Source organism: Carcharodon carcharias, chromosome 2 (assembly GCF_017639515.1).
Source record: "Carcharodon carcharias isolate sCarCar2 chromosome 2, sCarCar2.pri, whole genome shotgun sequence".
Classification (NCBI taxonomy): domain Eukaryota; kingdom Metazoa; phylum Chordata; class Chondrichthyes; order Lamniformes; family Lamnidae; genus Carcharodon; species Carcharodon carcharias.
The window spans coordinates 57214291-57232325 of record NC_054468.1 but is presented as its reverse complement, the minus strand read 5'-3'; the positions used below and the strand labels follow the sequence as shown (position 1 = coordinate 57232325).

At 41.9% G+C, this 18035-nt stretch overlaps 1 protein-coding gene across 1 annotated transcript in view; it reads right to left on the bottom strand.

Moving 5' to 3' along the window:
* Positions 1-18035, bottom strand: part of LOC121287416 (transient receptor potential cation channel subfamily V member 6-like) — a 150061-nt gene that overhangs the window by 7436 nt on the left and 124590 nt on the right. The window contains exons 11-14 of the mRNA XM_041205280.1: positions 15940-16105; positions 14955-15021; positions 13570-13838; positions 7580-7689 (exon numbers count right to left, since the gene is read on the bottom strand). Coding sequence (XP_041061214.1) covers positions 7580-7689; positions 13570-13838; positions 14955-15021; positions 15940-16105 — 612 coding nt within the window. The remainder of the gene's footprint in view (positions 1-7579; positions 7690-13569; positions 13839-14954; positions 15022-15939; positions 16106-18035) is intronic.

Sequence of the window (18035 nt, the reverse complement as noted above, 5' to 3'; positions counted from 1 at the left end):
GAACAAAGAAATGGCGGAGGAACTGAATAGGTACTTTGTGTCAGTCTTCACGGTGGAAGACACGAGTAACATCCCCAAAGTTCAAGAGAGTCGGGGGGCAGAGGTGAGTATGGTGGCCATTACCAAGGAGAAGGTGCTAGGAAAACTGAAAGGTCTGAAGGTGGATAAATCGCCTGGACCAGATGGATTACACCCCAGAGTTCTGAAGGAGATAGCTGAAGAGATAGTGGAGGCGTTAGTGATGATCTTTCAGGAATCACTCGAGTCAGGGAGGGTCCCAGAGGACTGGAAAATCGCTAATGTAACCCCCCTGTTTAAGAATGGAGTGAGGCAAAAGGCGGGAAATTACAGGCCGATTAGCCTGACCTCGGTCGTTGGTAAGATTTTAGAGTCCATTATTAAGGATGAGATTTCAGAATACTTGGAAGTGCATGGTAAAATCGGGCAAAGTCAGCATGGTTTCATCAAGGGGAGGTCATGCCTAACAAATCTGTTAGAATTCTTTGAGGAGGTAACGAGTAGGTTAGACAAAGGAGAGCCAATATCTACCTGGACTTCCAGAAGGCCTTTGACAAGGTGCCACACAGGAGGCTGCTCAGTAAGATAAGAGCCCATGGTGTTAGAGGCAAGGTACTAGCATGGATAGAAGATTGGCTGTCTGGCAGGAGGCAGAGAGTGGGGATAAGGGGGTCCTTCTCAGGATGGCGGCCGGTGACTAGTGGAGTTCCGCAGGGGTCAGTGTTGGGACCACAACTTTTCACTTTATACATTAATGATCCAGATGAAGGAACTGAGGGCATTCAGGCTAAGTTTGCAGATGATACAAAGATAGGTGGCGGGACAGGTAGTACTGAGGAGGCAGGGAGGCTGCAGAAGGATTTGGACAGGTTAGGAGAATGGGCAAAGAAGTGGCAGATGAAATACAACGTGGGGAAGTGTGAGGTCATGCACTTTGGTAGGAATAGAGGCATAGACTATTTTCTAAATGGGGAGAGAATTCAGAAATCTGGAGTGCAAAGGGACTTGGGAGTCCTAGTCCAGGATTCTCTTAAGGCTAACTTGCAGGTTGACACATTAGTTAGGAAGGCAAATGCAATGTTGGCATTTATTTCGGGAGGACTAGAATATAAAAGCAGGGATGTGCTGCTGAGGGTTTATAAGGCTCTGGTCAGACCACATTTAGAATATTGTGAACAATTTTGGGCCCTGTATCTCAGGAAGGATGTTCTGGCCCTAGAAAGGGTTCAGAGGAGGTTCACGAGAACGATCCCAGGAATGAAAGGCTTAACATATGAGGAACGTTTGATGACTCTGGGTCTATACTCGATGGAGCTTAGAAGCATGAGGGGGGATCTGATTGAAACTTACAGAATACTGAAAGGCCTGGATAGAGTGGATGTGGGGAAGATGTTTCCATTAGTAGGAGAGACTAGGACCTGAGGGCACAGCCTCAGAGTAAAGGGAAGACCTTTTAGAACAGAGATGAGGAGAAACTTCTTTAGCCAGAGAGTGGTGAATCTATGGAATTCATTGCCACCAAAGGCTGTGGAGGCCAGGTCATTGAGTGTATTTAAGACCGAGATAGATATGTTGTTGACTGGTAAGGGGATCAAAGTTTACGGGGAGAAGGTGAGAGAATGGAGTTGAGAAACTTATCAGCCATGATTGAATGGCGGAGCAGACTCGAGGGGCCGAATGGCCTAATTTCTGCTCCTATGTCTTATGGTCTTATGGTCTGAACAGTTAAGAGGCCTATTAAGGCCCTTAATCAATTAATTAAATTGAATTTCTCGCTGCCCGTCCAACTGTTCGGTTGGCAGGATGGCGAATAGGCCAAGCAGCCTTTGCATTTTTTTGCAAAATCTCACACACAGGCGGGCTGAGGTTTCAACCAGTGATTGATAAAAAAAACTTTTAAAACACATTTTTAACAGGTCCCTGCTCAGGTAGGGACATGTTTTCCTTATTTTTTAATTCTTTATTTTTAATGTGAAAAATCTTCAGCTCCCTGAGGCAGCCCTGTGCCATTAGGGAGCTTTCACTGCACGCACGCTTCAGCACTCACTCTCCTCCCGCCCCCACCCTGGCAGCGCTGAGGCCTGAGCGTGCCTTTAACGCTGGCTGGCCGTTAATTGGTCAGCCATCATGAAATCGCGGTCGGGGCCCGATCGTGGGCTGCGGTCAGTTGCGTGGCCACTCCCGGGCCCACCTGCCGCGCCCGCCCGACGAGGTAAAATTCCTGCTCCTAATTTTAATGGGGAATCAGGAGGTCAAAGCGAAGTGAGATCCTAAACAAATGGTGGAAAATGAATGAAAACATGCTTTTATTATAGAGATAAAATTTGAAACTTTTATCTACCTGAAGAGAGATCCAGATAGGAGGAGGAAATTTTGAAATGTATCAGAAATCTAGGGAATTGGAGCTTTTGGAGCACCATCTAAAAGTGCAGGTGGCAGCTGCTCACTTAATGGTGATGAAATCGTACTGGATGCCACATCATGGCTTGACATAAATGGTGACACCCAAATAAGGAATGCATGATATACATACTGAATTTAACACATTACAGATAGATAACAGTTCTATTCTAGTACCATCAATGGTTAAGAATCAAAATCATGATCTGTTCTGCTCATTTTCAAATACTCCCTTGATTATAGTAAAATAAAAGATTCAATTGTCAACTGTTAGAATACCACTCTGAATGTTGCTGTGTAAAAAAAAAAGCACTTTCTATCAACCATCGTCAAAACATTAAGAGAGGAATATCCTACGGTTCCGATTTTAATGAGTTACCAATATCTCTATCTCTACCAGTTCAGTTACCAAGGGCTGGATTTTTGCAGAGTCAGGAAAACTCAGCGGGCGGTTCTTGGATTTGGAAGTCCCGTATGCCATTTCCAACAGTTCCTATTTTTGCCGGTAAGGGAAAGGGGATGGGACGTAACTCACACATTGAGGGAAACCCGAATTCAGCTGTGCTGTTTGAACTCAGTGCTGAGTTCAAACAGACCCCATTTTCACTGCAGCATGGGCCTTAACCTGCAGTGTGAGCATCACAAATTTATGGAGGAGCCGTAAAGGTTTGTGAAGGGTTTGAAGGTTTAGAAAGCCTGTAGAACTGTCAAGCTGTCAAGTTATTGAAATCCGAAGCCCTTTAAAAATCAAAAAAATGGCCTCCTGTGTCAGAGTTAAAAACTATTCAAGCTGTGAAATTATTTAAGTTCCCATCCCTTGAAAAATGTGAAAAAAACAGATGGCCTGTGTTAGTGAGAGTTGAAAAAAACTGTTCTAGTAATTGCAATAACTGTTTGTTGACATTACCCCAAGAGTTATCACTATATCTTTATTAATGCTTGGTTGCCACAACCTACAATTATTCCAGCTGGGGTGGGAGGTGGGGTGCGGGATTGGGTATACATTCACAGTTTGATTCACAGATCAAAGAGGTTACTAAAGGATTAGCTGTCTTTCATGTGGGGTTATGAATACAAGTCTGGTTTTTTTTTAAAGAGATTAAGGACTTGAGGGTTCTTTAAGGGTTTGAATAGGCTTTCATGAGTGGGAGTTTTTTTACTATGGCAAAAGCTATAATATAGATTTAGACCTTTATTTTATTTCATTTCAACGTGGCTTCTAAAGTCTGCACATGGTGGATATTGATGAGTTGGCATGGAAGGTGCAAGGGCAAAGAGTGGTGGGTTGGGGGCATGGTTAGCATGAGTTGGCATTAAGTTGGCATATGAAAGGACCATGGGAAAAGGTGCGGGAGTGAGTTGGCATTAAATTAGTATGGGGACTATGAGGCGATGGGGATGGATTGGGGGGCATGAGTTGGCATGGATGGGGCATGGGTGGTGTGTGAGGGGTGAGGGCTAGAGGGGCATGTTCCCCCCCACCCCCACCCCCCGAGGCTGGTGCAGCAAACCGGGAAATTTCCTGACTCACGTGATCTGCCTCGGGAGTGAAAATACAGACCCCAGTCTCCATCTCACTCACATCCAGCTCTTTACTTGCCATGAGAATAGAGATAGATTAGGATATCACATTTTTTCAAACACATCTCCAATTTCATCTTAAAGCAAAATCCAGTTCTATTTTAGTTACATTTACCATAGTTTGAGCCAAACCTGTTCTAATCTCTCTTTATTCTCCAACAAAAAGCTTTTCTTCATCTTTCTGTTTCTCCTGAGATGAAAATGACCCTGTGAGCTCAGACAGCTCTGCAAGGTCAGTGATCATGCAGAATTAATATCCTGAATGTCTACAACTCCTGACTCACGCTAATAAAGACTGGTCTGGATAAAGTGACACTATTTGCTACTACTCCAATTACCTTCGTTGTCTTTTGGGTTAATGTAGCACACCCACTGCCTCCAGAAAGTTTGACCCCAAACTTGTTAAGTCTGGTGAAGCCTTTGCTTCTCATAATGTTGCCAATAACCACTGCAGCTAGCTGCTTTGGTTTGGCTCCATTTTCTAGATTCAGTCTAAAAACTGTAAGGGTTCCAGTTTACAGTTTATGAAAGTTTAGGTCATTCCTGAACAGTGCATTGTACTGCAATGATACTAAATTTCCCACATCTTTTTCATTTGTCCATAATGAAAACCCTGGTCATCCTTTGTAGCAAGATTGCCATTTTTATGGATCCCTACTAGCAGGAATTTAATCACTATACATAAATTGTATCAGATATATCACAGAAATCTTCTTATTCACCATGATCAGGTATATATGCACTGCATTGATGTCAAATGATTTAGTACCACCACAGCTTCTGACAATCTCATGTCTTAGCAGCATTATGTGCCCTGGATTCCCCTTTGGGCCAGCACTGATGGCATCTATAACACTGAATTTCCTCTGTGATCTCTTGGGCTATGCAAGACAGACACATGCAGTGCTGGTTGATAATCTGAATTGGTGAGTTGTCTTCTATTCAGCTGGTCTGAGATCTCTTTTCCCACATCCTCATCATCCTCTGACACTCATTAGGCTGCAAAATGATTGGCCAACTCATTTATCTATCCTGGGGTTCTGTGCCATTGGTCAAGTATCCTTTTTCTTTAAATCATCCAGAGCCATTTCCAGAAAATGATTTATTAAAATAAACTTGCATATTTCATCATAAGGCGTTACAATTTCACCCCAATCACAACTTTAAGGATAGCTCTCAGCTTTCTGTAAATTTTAAATTAATGTCAAGATACTGGCCTCAGATCAAAAACAGCAAGCATCATTCTTTACAACATTATAATCTGCATTGTACAATGATCAAAAGTACAGTAATCATCTTACTGTTGCCAAATGTTTGTGTAGATTTAAAATAATTGGCAAAAGAAGCAAAAGAAATATGAGAATTTTTTTCCAAACAGTGAGTGGTTAGGTCTGGAATGCACTGCCTGAGAGTGTGGCAGAGGCAAGTTCAATTGACGCATTCAAAAGGGAATTAGACTCTTGTCTGAAAAGGAAGAATGTGCAGGATTATGGGGAGAAGGCGGGAGAATGGCACTAAAGGGATGCTCCTTCGGAGAACCGGTACAGACAAGATGGGCCAAATGGCCTCCTTCTGCACTTTACCGATTCTGTGGTGGCTTGATAAGAATTCAAGTGTTGTCAATAAACCACATGATGCTCTGTTCCTTAAAATTTAGAATGGGCTTAAGATTTGAGAAAAGATCATTGGCCTGAAACGTTAACTCTACTTCTCTCTCCACAGATGTTGCTTGACTTGCTGAGGTGTTTTCCAATTTTTCTGGTTTTATTTAAGGTTTGATAGTAATTCTAAATAACCAAATCAACTGGATCCTGACTCACAGGTCTCATATTGTTAAGCTGCCCTCTTCAGATTCAGGAACAGACTAATACACTTCTTGAGCTTCCTTGAGCTAGCACCTTCATGCCATTACACTTCGTCTAAAGCTAATGGTAAAATTTACTTACAAGTCAGATAATTACATAGAAACAGAAATACTCAAAAGCAAACTAGTGATAAACACTACACGACTAACTAAAACACAAATTGTAGCTCCTGTCTTTTCGTTGGTGTTGAAGTTGTCTTATTTGAAAATCAAACTGATTCTTCTCAATGGTCAAGAAATTAATATATTAGTTATTTTAAAATGTAAATAGCTAAGATATGAACAGCTATTTCCAGCTATCTGGTGGTACATTTTTTTCTGATCCTGACTGCAACAGATGCCATCCTTAATGTTTGATTTTCAAATAAAGTGTCTATTGTTCTTCTCCTTAGAACCAAGCTGTTGTATCCTGGCTGACTTGAAATCTCAAACAATCTGCCTGCTTTCACATAGAGACCCCGGGAGTTAAACTTTCAATTCTGGCAGGAGTGAGGAACTGGAGTTATCAGATCAGCTGCATTTGTACATCCCACCTGGTTCTCCTTACCACTGTCCCTTGGTTACAAATTCAAAAGATAAAGCTAATCCAAAGGCAATTTAATTTGAATTACTGTATCTAAAGCCATATAATAGAGATTAAAGCAAATTTTCCCATATGATGCATGATTAAGCTCTGCCTCCATCGCTGAGATGTCATTTGCTTGTTTGGTTATGCAGACTAGCAGCAATGGGGGCATTGCAAAGTTAGCCTTCAGAATTTGTTATCATGATAAACGCAGAACCTCATTGTTTTCCAGAACTGTACACGGAAAATGAAAATGCTGGAAAAAATTCTACTCATAAGATGAGATATGTCATGACTAACTGACTTCCAGGAGATGTAGGAATGTGGAAAGAGTGAATAGATACATTAAAACATGAATTCATGAAGTAGTTTGAAATTGAAAGATGAGACAAAGCAAACTTACATGAGAACATCTCAGACAGTTGAACCTAAACCCAATTGCAAGTATGAATATCAGTAGCCATAAATATTCGATTACCATCAACAGCAACACCATTGCTGGCTTCAGTGGGCATGACAAATCTGCTCTCCACATCTGCACTGGATGATAAATTACTACTAGGAACTATGAACTTGGAAGTTTTCTGGGCATTGATTGTTACCTAAAGTTTATTTTTTGTAGGTAATAGGCAAATTTTAAAAGAAAATTTTAAAAAAAGATTGCTTTTGTGGTGGGATAAATGAAAAAATGTCCATGAAATTTAATTTGATTTGATTTTAATAATCTGTATTCTCCTAGGTTTGGAACAGCATTGTGTAAAATAATTTGGGCCTAAAGGACACGTTATGAATTTTGAAATTTTTTTGCAAAAAAAATCTGTGCTACTTTACTTTGAAACCCTCATACTGATATCTCAGTGTATCACTCAGGTGCGTGACACATGCTGATGTCACTGCATAATCATATTGTTCAATGACACCAAAAGTACTGACTATAAAAGGGATATATTCATGATTAATAACTGGATTAAATGGTAACATGTTAATTCATTTACAGATATGTCTAGAAACAAGGTAAAAACTTCCAACATCAAATGCATATATGTGAAGGCTGAACATCTGTTTCAAATACTAAATAACTTTGGCGAATAATTCTTTATGAGCAGCAAATATTCCAGAAAACATTTCTTCTCACAGATGTACATTTTTACCTTAAGTACCACTTTTCCACGTTGAGACCCAACAGATCTCCCGGTATTCCTGCTCTAGGCCACAGCCAGGCTGGCAGTCTCCTCTCAAGTAGAAGAGTGGTTGCAGCAATCTGAAACAGCATTAATCTTTTCAGAATTAAGCTAATTTAAGTATAAACTCTGATTATAGAGGAGAAATGATATCTGAGTAATTTTAACTTTCTCATGTTGTTACATTCTGATGTACTCTTCAGGGTACGATTTAGGCCTAAAAATGCATGGGACAAATTACCCTGGTACACTTACCTCCTAAAGCTGGGACTTGTATCCCCCAGTCATCCACAACATTGACCCTGCCTTGAAATATTCATCAGCTGACTTAAATATAATCTCATCTTTCAGTAACACAGCTCTGATGTAATACACAGGTGCGGAAGGATGAGTCAAAAGTATTGGTGCAGCCTTTAAATAGGAAGAAATGGTTGACAATTTCTTGAATTAAGTAGTGAACGAGAACGTGATAGGTTCCTAGCATAAGCGGCAGAGAAGGTTCCCCAGGTTTAGCATTGTGGGATCCATTCACCCAAAAAGGATGTTCAATGAATAACATGTCTTCCTGCGGACTCTGCCTGCGATCTGTCTCCAAGGACATTCCCCAACAAGGCAGCTGTGATTCATGTCTATTGCTCTCATTTATAGGAAAAACATGGATGTTTTTCTTTGTTGCAGGCATTAATAGAACATGTGGTATCATCAGCTGGAAGCTGTGAGAGTGTAAATGGCCCAGATCCAGCTGTTTCTCTATGGAAACCCAGGTTGCTACCCTGGTGGCAACTGGGGACAAGTTAGACAGCATATTGTGTATGGCTCTCAGGTACTTGGGTCCAACTGGCATTCAAGGCCTACAGGAGGTGATAACAGCCATTAGTTCAGCCACCTCACTGTTCAGTGTACAAACAGGTCCAGGGCCCAGTACAATGTTGACAGCTGGAGATGATCTATGTGAGAAGCTGCCATTTTTCAGGACAGCAGCACATGTCAGAAATCTGGCCTTCTCCTTCTGCATCAGACAAGGCAGGTCGTGGTACTAGACTGTCACCCATCACAAGTTCAGAGATGCAATCAGCAGCAACTTATTCGCAGGGCAAAATTGCCATGAGAAGGCAGCTACCCTAGTTCCATAAGCCTGTTGTACCACATGAGCACTGACCACCTCTTGCAATCCTGGCCCCAAGATTGTACAAGGAAAGCTCTAAAATTGGAAAAAGAAAGACACTTTCAGTCACTCAGGTGTAGCACAATGTTAAGAATTAGTAGATGGCTGATGTCCACTTTTGGATTGCTTGGAATAATATAGAAGCTGCACTTACTTTGTCCTCTGTTAAATCTGATCTTGGCATAGGATTCATGGTGAAGGCAGCTGCAGGCCAGGTGACAAACAAGAGAACATATCATTTTTAGCTGTAAGAAGAGGCCCCGTGGTTCAACAAGCCCAGTTCCTTTTTGATTGGTATCAACTTCACACACTCATTACCATTTCTGGTAATCTCTTCTCTCTCCACAAGCACAGTCGTTGTCTGATCAGACTATTCATTCTACTCGCATTAATGGAATTTTCTCATAACTTGTTATACCTTTTGTGAAGAAGAATTGTGCCAGATTTCCTCTTTTATTGCTAACATTCTCATTTTAAAATGGTGTCCGTTGTATTTGAATCATTCGCCATACTGAAAAAAATTGTCCAGGTCAACTTTGTTAATATCCTTCATAATCTTCTTAAGTTTAATTATCTCTCCATCAAGGTTTTCTCATTCTAAAGAGTGCAAACCCAACATCAACATTTTCTTCTAAATTAGATTACCGGAAAAAACCCTTCCAGAACATTTGTTTGAATACATGTCCCTACAAGGATAATCCTTCCTGTTGAGTAGGTAACCAGCAGTTCACAAGATGCTCTATTTGGAGGTGGCATGATCTTATATATCTTAAATGAGCTACCTGGTATATTGATTAGGGCTGTTCAGTCAATGTTCAGGACCATCAGCCCCAAACCATATGCAAATTGTACCAGAAACAGATATCAGATCACCTTTGCCAAATTGGATTGTGAATGACAGCAGCATTCAGTGCATTGTGTGCAAACTCTCTTGCAGGACATCCCATGCAGCAAGCATTTCCTGGTGTGTGCCTACTGGTCTTCTTTGACAGCTTGAGCTTTCAAAATCAGCATCTGAGTCCTCTGCAACAGAACTGGTATGTCACTTTGCTGTTCCGTAAGCTGGCATCAGTGGCATCCTGTCCGAATGCCTTGTATCTGTGCATTTATGCCTGGAAAGTCACCACCTACAGATCTTTCCTCCAACATAGCCTCTAAAGTTGGTATGATGTCAGTATCAGAAATGATGCTTGCGAGAGTCAGATCAAGTGACGATGCATCTTCATAGTAACACAGTTCCTCTTCCTCTACTGGCTGAGGAATGTTGATCAACTCAGTAGTTGAAATGAAAGAAAATATTGCTTGCATTGTAAGGAAGAGCATAAGGAAAGAAGTGGCTGCTGAAATCATCTGCAGCTCATCATGCAGTGTGTGTGGTGTGAAAGTAAAGTTGAAAGAGACGAAAAGGATTAAGTATAAAGAAATCCTCCACAATATCTCCTCCAATGCCACCAGTTGCCATGGCCTCTGGTCTGCCTCCTCCATGGGCAACATTTTCCCCCGTCAGAGGGGGGGAGGGGGGAATGTGTGAAAGCGGCTACGGGCAGCCTTCCAATCAGCGTCCTGGGTCGGGCAAGGGGGCAACGCCATCTTGAGTGGGCTGGCCTTAATTGCCAGGAAACACTATGCGCTTCCTGTGTGGGTGGTTTCCTTCAGCTGGGTGTGTGCTCTTTCGCACATGTGCGCGAAAGAGTGCACAGATCTCCCTGAGGCTAAGTGCTGCCTCAGGGAGATCGTCTCCGATCTAAAACTTGAAATAAAGGTGTTTAAAAAATTTTCCTGCCATGTCCCCTCATGTGGCACTGTCACATGAGTTGGGACATGTCCATAACTTCTACTGAAACCTTTAATAAAAATTTAAATACCCTCATGAAACCTCATCCCGCCCGTGGATGAGGTTTCATGCATTTTCCCAGGCCCACTGGGCTCCTGGCCTGCCCAGGTCCATCAATCACGTTAATTAGTTTTTTAATGGCCATAATAGGCTGTTGACAGTTCGGCGGGTGTGTCGCCTAATCAGCTGCATGCCCGCTGAACTGAAAATCTAAATGACGCGGGGTGACATTGGGATGCACACCCGACGTATCCCCATGTTATTTTATGCATCGGCGAGCGGGCCCCACCCATGCTCGCTGACCGGAAGATGTTGCCTCATGACTATCAGGATGCTCTCTTCCAGGGGGAAAAGGGCTGTGCAAATGGCCTCTTCCTCCTCTGGTGGCAGCTTGTTGCCTTGAATTGTGTGTGACTTTCTCCTGCAAGAAAGACAGGTCCAATGAGGTTCTTGTGAGCTGTTTGGAGTATGTGCCATGCTGGAGTGTGTGTTTGTGTGTGTGTAGTAATGGGTAAGTAAGGGTTGTAATAGTGGTGAGTGTGTGAACATAGGGGTAGGATTTTCCCCCACAGGCTTTAGGGCCCCACCATCATTGTCAAATGGGGATCAGAAGCCCGCACATTGTGGAAAAAGTCATTCAGCTATGATTTTCCCTGAATTAGACAATTAATGACCAGAGGACGGGCTCACCATCCAATTACAGATGGCAGGTGGGCTCTCAAAGCTAGGGAAATTGGAGGCTGCAGTATGAGAGAGTGACAGAATAGGTGCCCCAAGGTGAAAGGGCTTATTTTAACCTTGAAGTAAGAAATTCCTGATGCAGCCGGGCTACCAGAACCCAACTGCTGGCCTGCTCATACAGCCTCCAAGGAGGCCGCCTCCAAGCTCTGGGACCTGGAGGCCGACTGGAAAATTCCAGACAACAGGCCTTTATAGCTGAATTGGCTGCTCTCCGTCCCTCCACCTTGCCTCCAGGAAAATGACCCGGGGGTGAGATCATGCCAGGAAACTGGCACATTTGTTGACGGAGCAATATACATGCCCATGTGCTTCCATGCTTTCCCCCATCAGAGCCTAAAAATTCAGCTCAAGGAGAACGATGTTTAGTGAGGTATGGTGCAGTGATTGCAGTACAGTGCAGAATAGTGGGGGGGGGGGGGGGGGGGGGGGGGGGCAGTGCAGAATAGTGGGGGGGGGGGGCAGTGCTTCTGATATTGATGTACTCCGCGATTTCTACCTACTTCCTCCCAAGTAGAAGCCTGGAGAATTGCCTATCCCATGGTGGGGTTTGGGGAATGGGGGAATGTCTTCTTCCTCCACACTGATTGTACCAATATCTCCAGTGCAGCACCAGAAAACTTTGCTGCTCACTCTCTTCCTCCTTCAGCCATTTGCTAAGTACATTTTTTTTTTGCAACCCTGCCACTTCCCCACTTAGGAGGACTCCTGATAGTTTTTGAGCCAATCAATAACATGGCTGCACACACAAATCATTGACAGTAGCATGGGCAGCACAGATAGTGTTCGGCCGTGACTGAGATAATAATTAACGCCCTGCGCATCTGACAAGATCTCAGGGCAAAATGTGCCATTCGAGATGTTACAGGCAGCTGTTTCAAATCTTTGAACAGAAAGGCAACAGCTAAACAGTTGAAGGTTTGCCTTGGGTTGTTGGAGGAACTTGAAATTGAAGTAACATCAATAGAAACAGAATCTCATGATTTGGCTTGCTGTGCTATGGCTAGGAAGTGTCAATTAAAAAAATAACGTTCTAATGCATTGCTTCCAGCTATAATTTCACGAGAAGTAATAGAATATATCAGTGAGGGTAGAATTTTATGCTCCCTGCCAGCAGGTTTGCAGACAGTGGCGGGGGGGGGGGCCTTAAAATCTTAAAATGGCCTTCCTTCCCCCTCCCACAACCCCCCCCCTAGATCTGTCTGCAATTTTATGATTTTATGTGGGGCGGACAAAGCCTAGGGCAGCCTGCCTGCCTTCACCACAATTGAGGCCCTTAAGAAGTCCACTTCCCACCTGGCCTCACTTTTGAGGCTGGCGGGAGTTCAGGGGCAGTGGGGAGCTTGGCAAGTTAGTGTGTTCAGACCTCGGGAGGGAAGGACAGGACACCTCCCTTTCCACATCGGGTGTCCCTCCCCAAGGTCTGCCCCCAGAGTGCTCTCACTCCCTGAGCCTCCCCTTCAATACCTGCTCTCCCTCGGGCCTCACCTTCCCTCCTTGTCGTGGGACCCCTGCACTTTGCTGGTTCTGGACACCGGGACCTAGAATCTGGGGACTGCTTGTAGTCTTCGTCTTGACCATTGCTGCTGTCTGATTGGCTGTCAGCTCTCTGAGGCAGGACTTCTGCCCAAGTGAGTGGTGGAAGTCCCATCTCCAGCTAATTAACACTCCTCAGAGCGTTAAGTGTATGTTGGGCTGCTGTGATTGGTGGGGATGCATTCCCCATCAACTCTTCAGATGGCAGGGCAGGAATCCTCACTATCTGAACAATCCTGCCCTGAGAGTCTATCTATTCATCCCACATGAAACTCATGGGAATACTGTTTTACTAGGGAAGGTTTACCTATTCCTGATCATAATTTATATGAAACTATCAACATTTATTCTGAATGTATTGTCAAAATTTGAGACAGTTAGAATGACAAGTTTACGTAATAATTATGATGGGAATATGTCAACATACACATCAATAAGTTCTCCCATTAGAGCACCCAATTGTTCTTAAAAGACAACAGATTTTTTTGCCCCTTGACACTTGCTGGAAGTCATTTCCATTTTGATCATTCTTTGTGTGAAGAAGAATTTTATGGCAATAGTCCTAAATTTTCCTGCCACAATTAATCTTATTTTCAATTACAGAGTAGGCCAGATATTTTCTTAAATTGGACTAAAAACTAATAGAAAAATAAAATAGTTTACAAAGAAGAATAAAGGATTCACTACCTGAGCTTTCCATAGTGACTTTCGTTCACTGACGACTCGATAATGAGTATCACCCATTAAAGCAATGAAAAGATTCAGGAGAAGAACAAAGCCAAAACACATGTACACCATATAAAGGACAATGATAATGTCAGGGATCTTGATGTCAGGTGGACCTGGAAGTTCAGTGAGACCCATCATCAGCTGAAACAATGTGAAAATGGTGATGGTAAAATCCCTGAAGTACAAATAGGTATTTGGATCCAAGGCTTGAAAGTGAACATCGAAACCTATGATGTTTCAAAAATAAACAAATAATTAAAAGATAAAAACATTAAACCAATAGAATTAATGAAATAAATAGAGAAAATGCTAGAAATACACAGTGGGACAGAAAATCCATGAATCGATCACCAAGTGCTGTGATCTGCCTGCTGGAAACCTTTGCTGCTGCACTTCCAGAGAAAGGGAGAGTTTTCCTCATTTGCATCCTTGTAGCAGGTACTGACTTGACCCACTACGCCAGGAAATTCCTGACTGAAAGCTGCTGTTGGAGGCTGCCAGCACATCTCTTCCTCAACTCTCCATCCATGACTTTCTCAGCCTCCTATGCAAGGAGAGCAAGAAGCAAGTGACAGTTGATGGAGACTTCAGTCAGCTTCCTTGAGATGGTTTCACCATCCATTGGATATAGCAGGCAAATTATGTTGGCCACCCATTTACTATCTGCTGTACTGCCATCGTTCTTGTCTTGGATCCACACTTATTGAGATTACCTCAGTGTTCCTCGAAAGTTTCACTGTTTCTGCATTGTTTAGGTGCATTTTGTCTGACCTATATCAGACTTAGTTGGCCTGTAAGCATCTCCAGTTACTTAGGAAAATGTCATTATTATTTTTATTTCAGCTCGCTAGCCACTTATTTCATCAAACATTAAAAGAAAGGGAGGAGCTGAAGAGAGACAGTAACCCTGTCAAGCTGGAAGCAGTCAAGTATAGCAGCATGGATCATGACTTGCAGCCAACAGGTTCCAGATTGGAGGGGGGAAAATGTAGATGCAGCTTCAGTTTTTTACTTCAGGTAACCAGCATTTACAATTATCTCAATAATTATTTTCTCACTTTGTGTTCTTTTGCTGTCTTTTCATTGCCTCATTAAAACAATCATACTTCCTATAACAGTTTTCATCATTATTCAGCCTAATATTTCTCCCCCTCCTACATTCTTATTTTATTGATAGGTGTTGTTTGCTGGTTTTCTATTTTAATAAAGGATTGGTTCTCAAAATGTTAATGTATCTTTTCTCTTTACAAACATTGATGGGCCTGCTGTGTATTCCCAGCATTTTCCTTTAATTCTTATTTGCAGTGTTTTATTTGTATCAATACATTGTACGTTTTACCTACCTGCACCAAATCCTATAATGACAATTATCAGAACGTAACAAAACCTCATGAGATCACCAAAAATCATCTAATAAGAGAAAAGGGAAAATAGTTTATTAGTTTCATTACGGACAAATAGATGATGATAACAGTGAGCTGATGATAGTAAATTTGAAAGTAGTCCAAAAGTAAAGTCAATTATACTACAAAGAAACTGGGATAACATCAACTCCATTTTTTTGTTTAAGGAAAGACTGATCTTACTATAGGTTTTACTATTTTGGAGATTTTGACTCAACTTACTTTCCTTATACCAACTAATTGTCATGTGCATTTAAAATATCATGCATTGTTAAACCTACTGGACTGCCAGTCATGTTCTACAGGGCTATTAATGACAGATTCCACAACTCAAGTATGGGCCCAAAAACTAAATGGTAAGTTGAGACTAGTCAAATGAATTTCATGCAGGAACCTTAGACCCAACAGAAAGAGTCTTTCATTCCATCAGGTGAATCTCTTTTTTGAACCTAGATCCTAAAAGGCCATCATCTTTTGCTTTAAAATACAGATTATTTTCTTCCTTCTTGCACCAATGTTTTAAGGCGGTATAAGAACAAAGATGAAAGTAGGAATGTCATAGTGGAAAAATGTTTAGAAAAACATTACATTTTTTGGCCCTTCGTACCCACTCCACCCCGACCCTGAACAATATTGGTGTCTAGTTTGAATTTATAAAAACAGGTTATGAAAATCACTAAGTTGCTGAAAAAAATAGTTAAAGAAAATTGGGCACAGATAACAAATGTCAAAGCCAAAAAACTAACTTGTAAATGAGTAAGTCAGTGTTTCCTTCTGGAGTGACAGGTGATCAACCACACGAATATTCATGCAATCTTCAAATAAAAAGAAACACAGGACCCTTAAAAAGGGACACCATGCTTATAATTAGAATGTTCAAGTTGATTTTTGGCTGAATGACATATTTAGAAAATAAACTACCAACCTTTTGTATCATGATGCACAGGGGACCAAGCAACTTGAATCCACGTGCAAAGTAAAGGACATTACACCAGGCACTTATCAGAGCATACGCCATTATAACTGTTTCCCATTCATGGTTCAAAACTCTTAGTATCATGGTGATTAGAACAAAGCAAGCATAAACAATCCTGGAAATCAAAATTAGAAAACAATTTCCTAAGTTGTGGGAGAAAGAGAAAAAGTCTTATGTTATAAAGTAATGTTATATGTTATAAAGACCTTAGCTGGAGTATTGTGTACAGTTCTGGGCGCCACACTATAGGAAGGATGTGAACACATTGGAGAGAGTGCAGAAGAGGTTTACGAGAATAGTTCCAGGGATGAGAAATTTCAGCTATGAGGATAGATTGGAGAGGTTGGGACTGTTCTCCTTGGAGAGAAGGCGGTGATGAGGAGAATTGATAGAGATGTTCAAAATCATGACGGGGCTGGACAGAGTAGATAGGGAGAAGCTGATCCCGCTCGTAAAAGGATCAAGAACGAGAGGGCATGGATTTAAAGTGAATTGCAAAGGAAGCAAATGTGACATGAAATAAACATTTTCACACAAGTGGTTTGGGTCTGGAAGGCACTGCCTCAAAGTGTGGTGGAGGCAGGTTCAATCGAGGCATTCAAGAGAGCATTAGACAATTATTTGAATAGAAACAAAGTGCAGGGGTATGGGGAAAAGGCAGGGCAATGGCACAAGGTCATAATGCTCATTTGGAGAGCTGGTGCAGACACAATGGGCCAAATGGCAGTCTCCTGTGCCATTAAAATTCAGTGATTCTGTGATTGTTGATATCTGAAGGGAGATTTTTTGCTATGATGTAATTTCAGGCTTTTTTGCCTAGTTACTAAGTAAAATAAAGCAGTAGTGCAGTGGGTTGACTGCCTTTCCTCAAATTTCTATGGTTAGCTCATTTAATTAACTATTGATTATCGCCTGTCCTGTGCTTTGGGTTTGAACAGGGAGCAAGCTTAATGGGGAGCTACAGAAAATTTGGCCAGCAGTTCTAAATTAAAGGAATGTTCAAACTTAAAGGCAAGACCACATATGGAGATGTACGCTGTCCCAACTTTTATAAAGATACATATTTGTCAGAATTTCTAAGGTTGGGGATGGGAGAGATGATAGGCATAAATTAAATGAAATCAATGCCAACTATCAAGCATAAAAAAATTATTTTCATGGGTGATGGAGCAATACAACATCTGATGCCCTGTTTTAGATCAGAAAAATGAATGTGCAGCTGTATAAAGTGGGTTGCATTACATTTCTTCAGAACAACCCGGGTCAGAAGACAGCAATGCATCATTCTTGATATAGGTGGTGATCAACCTCAGTACTGTGTACACTACAAGCAGGCTATGCAAACAGACACATAAGCAATACATTTTTAAAAGAACTTCATAAGATAATGTTGCATGTTCACTAGGTCTCATGAAGAGATTCTGAGTCTTGTATGGTTGAACATTCAGTGTTAATTGATAACACATAACTATGTACATATCTATGCTTGCTTCTACAGAGGTCTCAGTCCAGTCAACAACTAACTCCACTCTCAGGTCATGTGTCCCTTTACATCATGTGGCCGGTACTGTTTCCCAGTCCAACATTAACCCTTGCTAAACCAGACATCCTTATATTACATCTCCTCTCAAGACTTTACCCAACATATTTACATTATAATCATGGTAGCCCTTCTCCCCACTCAGGTCTCTGACTTTATACATTCAGATGGTCTGGAGGCTTGACAACTTGACAATTCTTCCAGATCTCATTCTGGTCACATTTGGAGGAGTTATGGGCTCCGGTGATTTGTGCAACCTTGGTTGATTCAGCGTATGAGTTTGTAGTCTGTGTTTCAGGCACTTGGTTGTCTTCTAATTCGCTCAAGTGTATAGTAGGAGGTTCGCCTTGAATGATAAGGAAGAGGCTCCTCCTGATCTTACCTTCCAGTATATGGCTGAGGTATGACCTTGGCTGGTTATCGCCTGTCCAGCCAATGACACCCTCTCTTTCCAGGTCCCTGATCCACAAACTGTTCCCTTTGTGTAACTGTGGCAGGTTTCTAG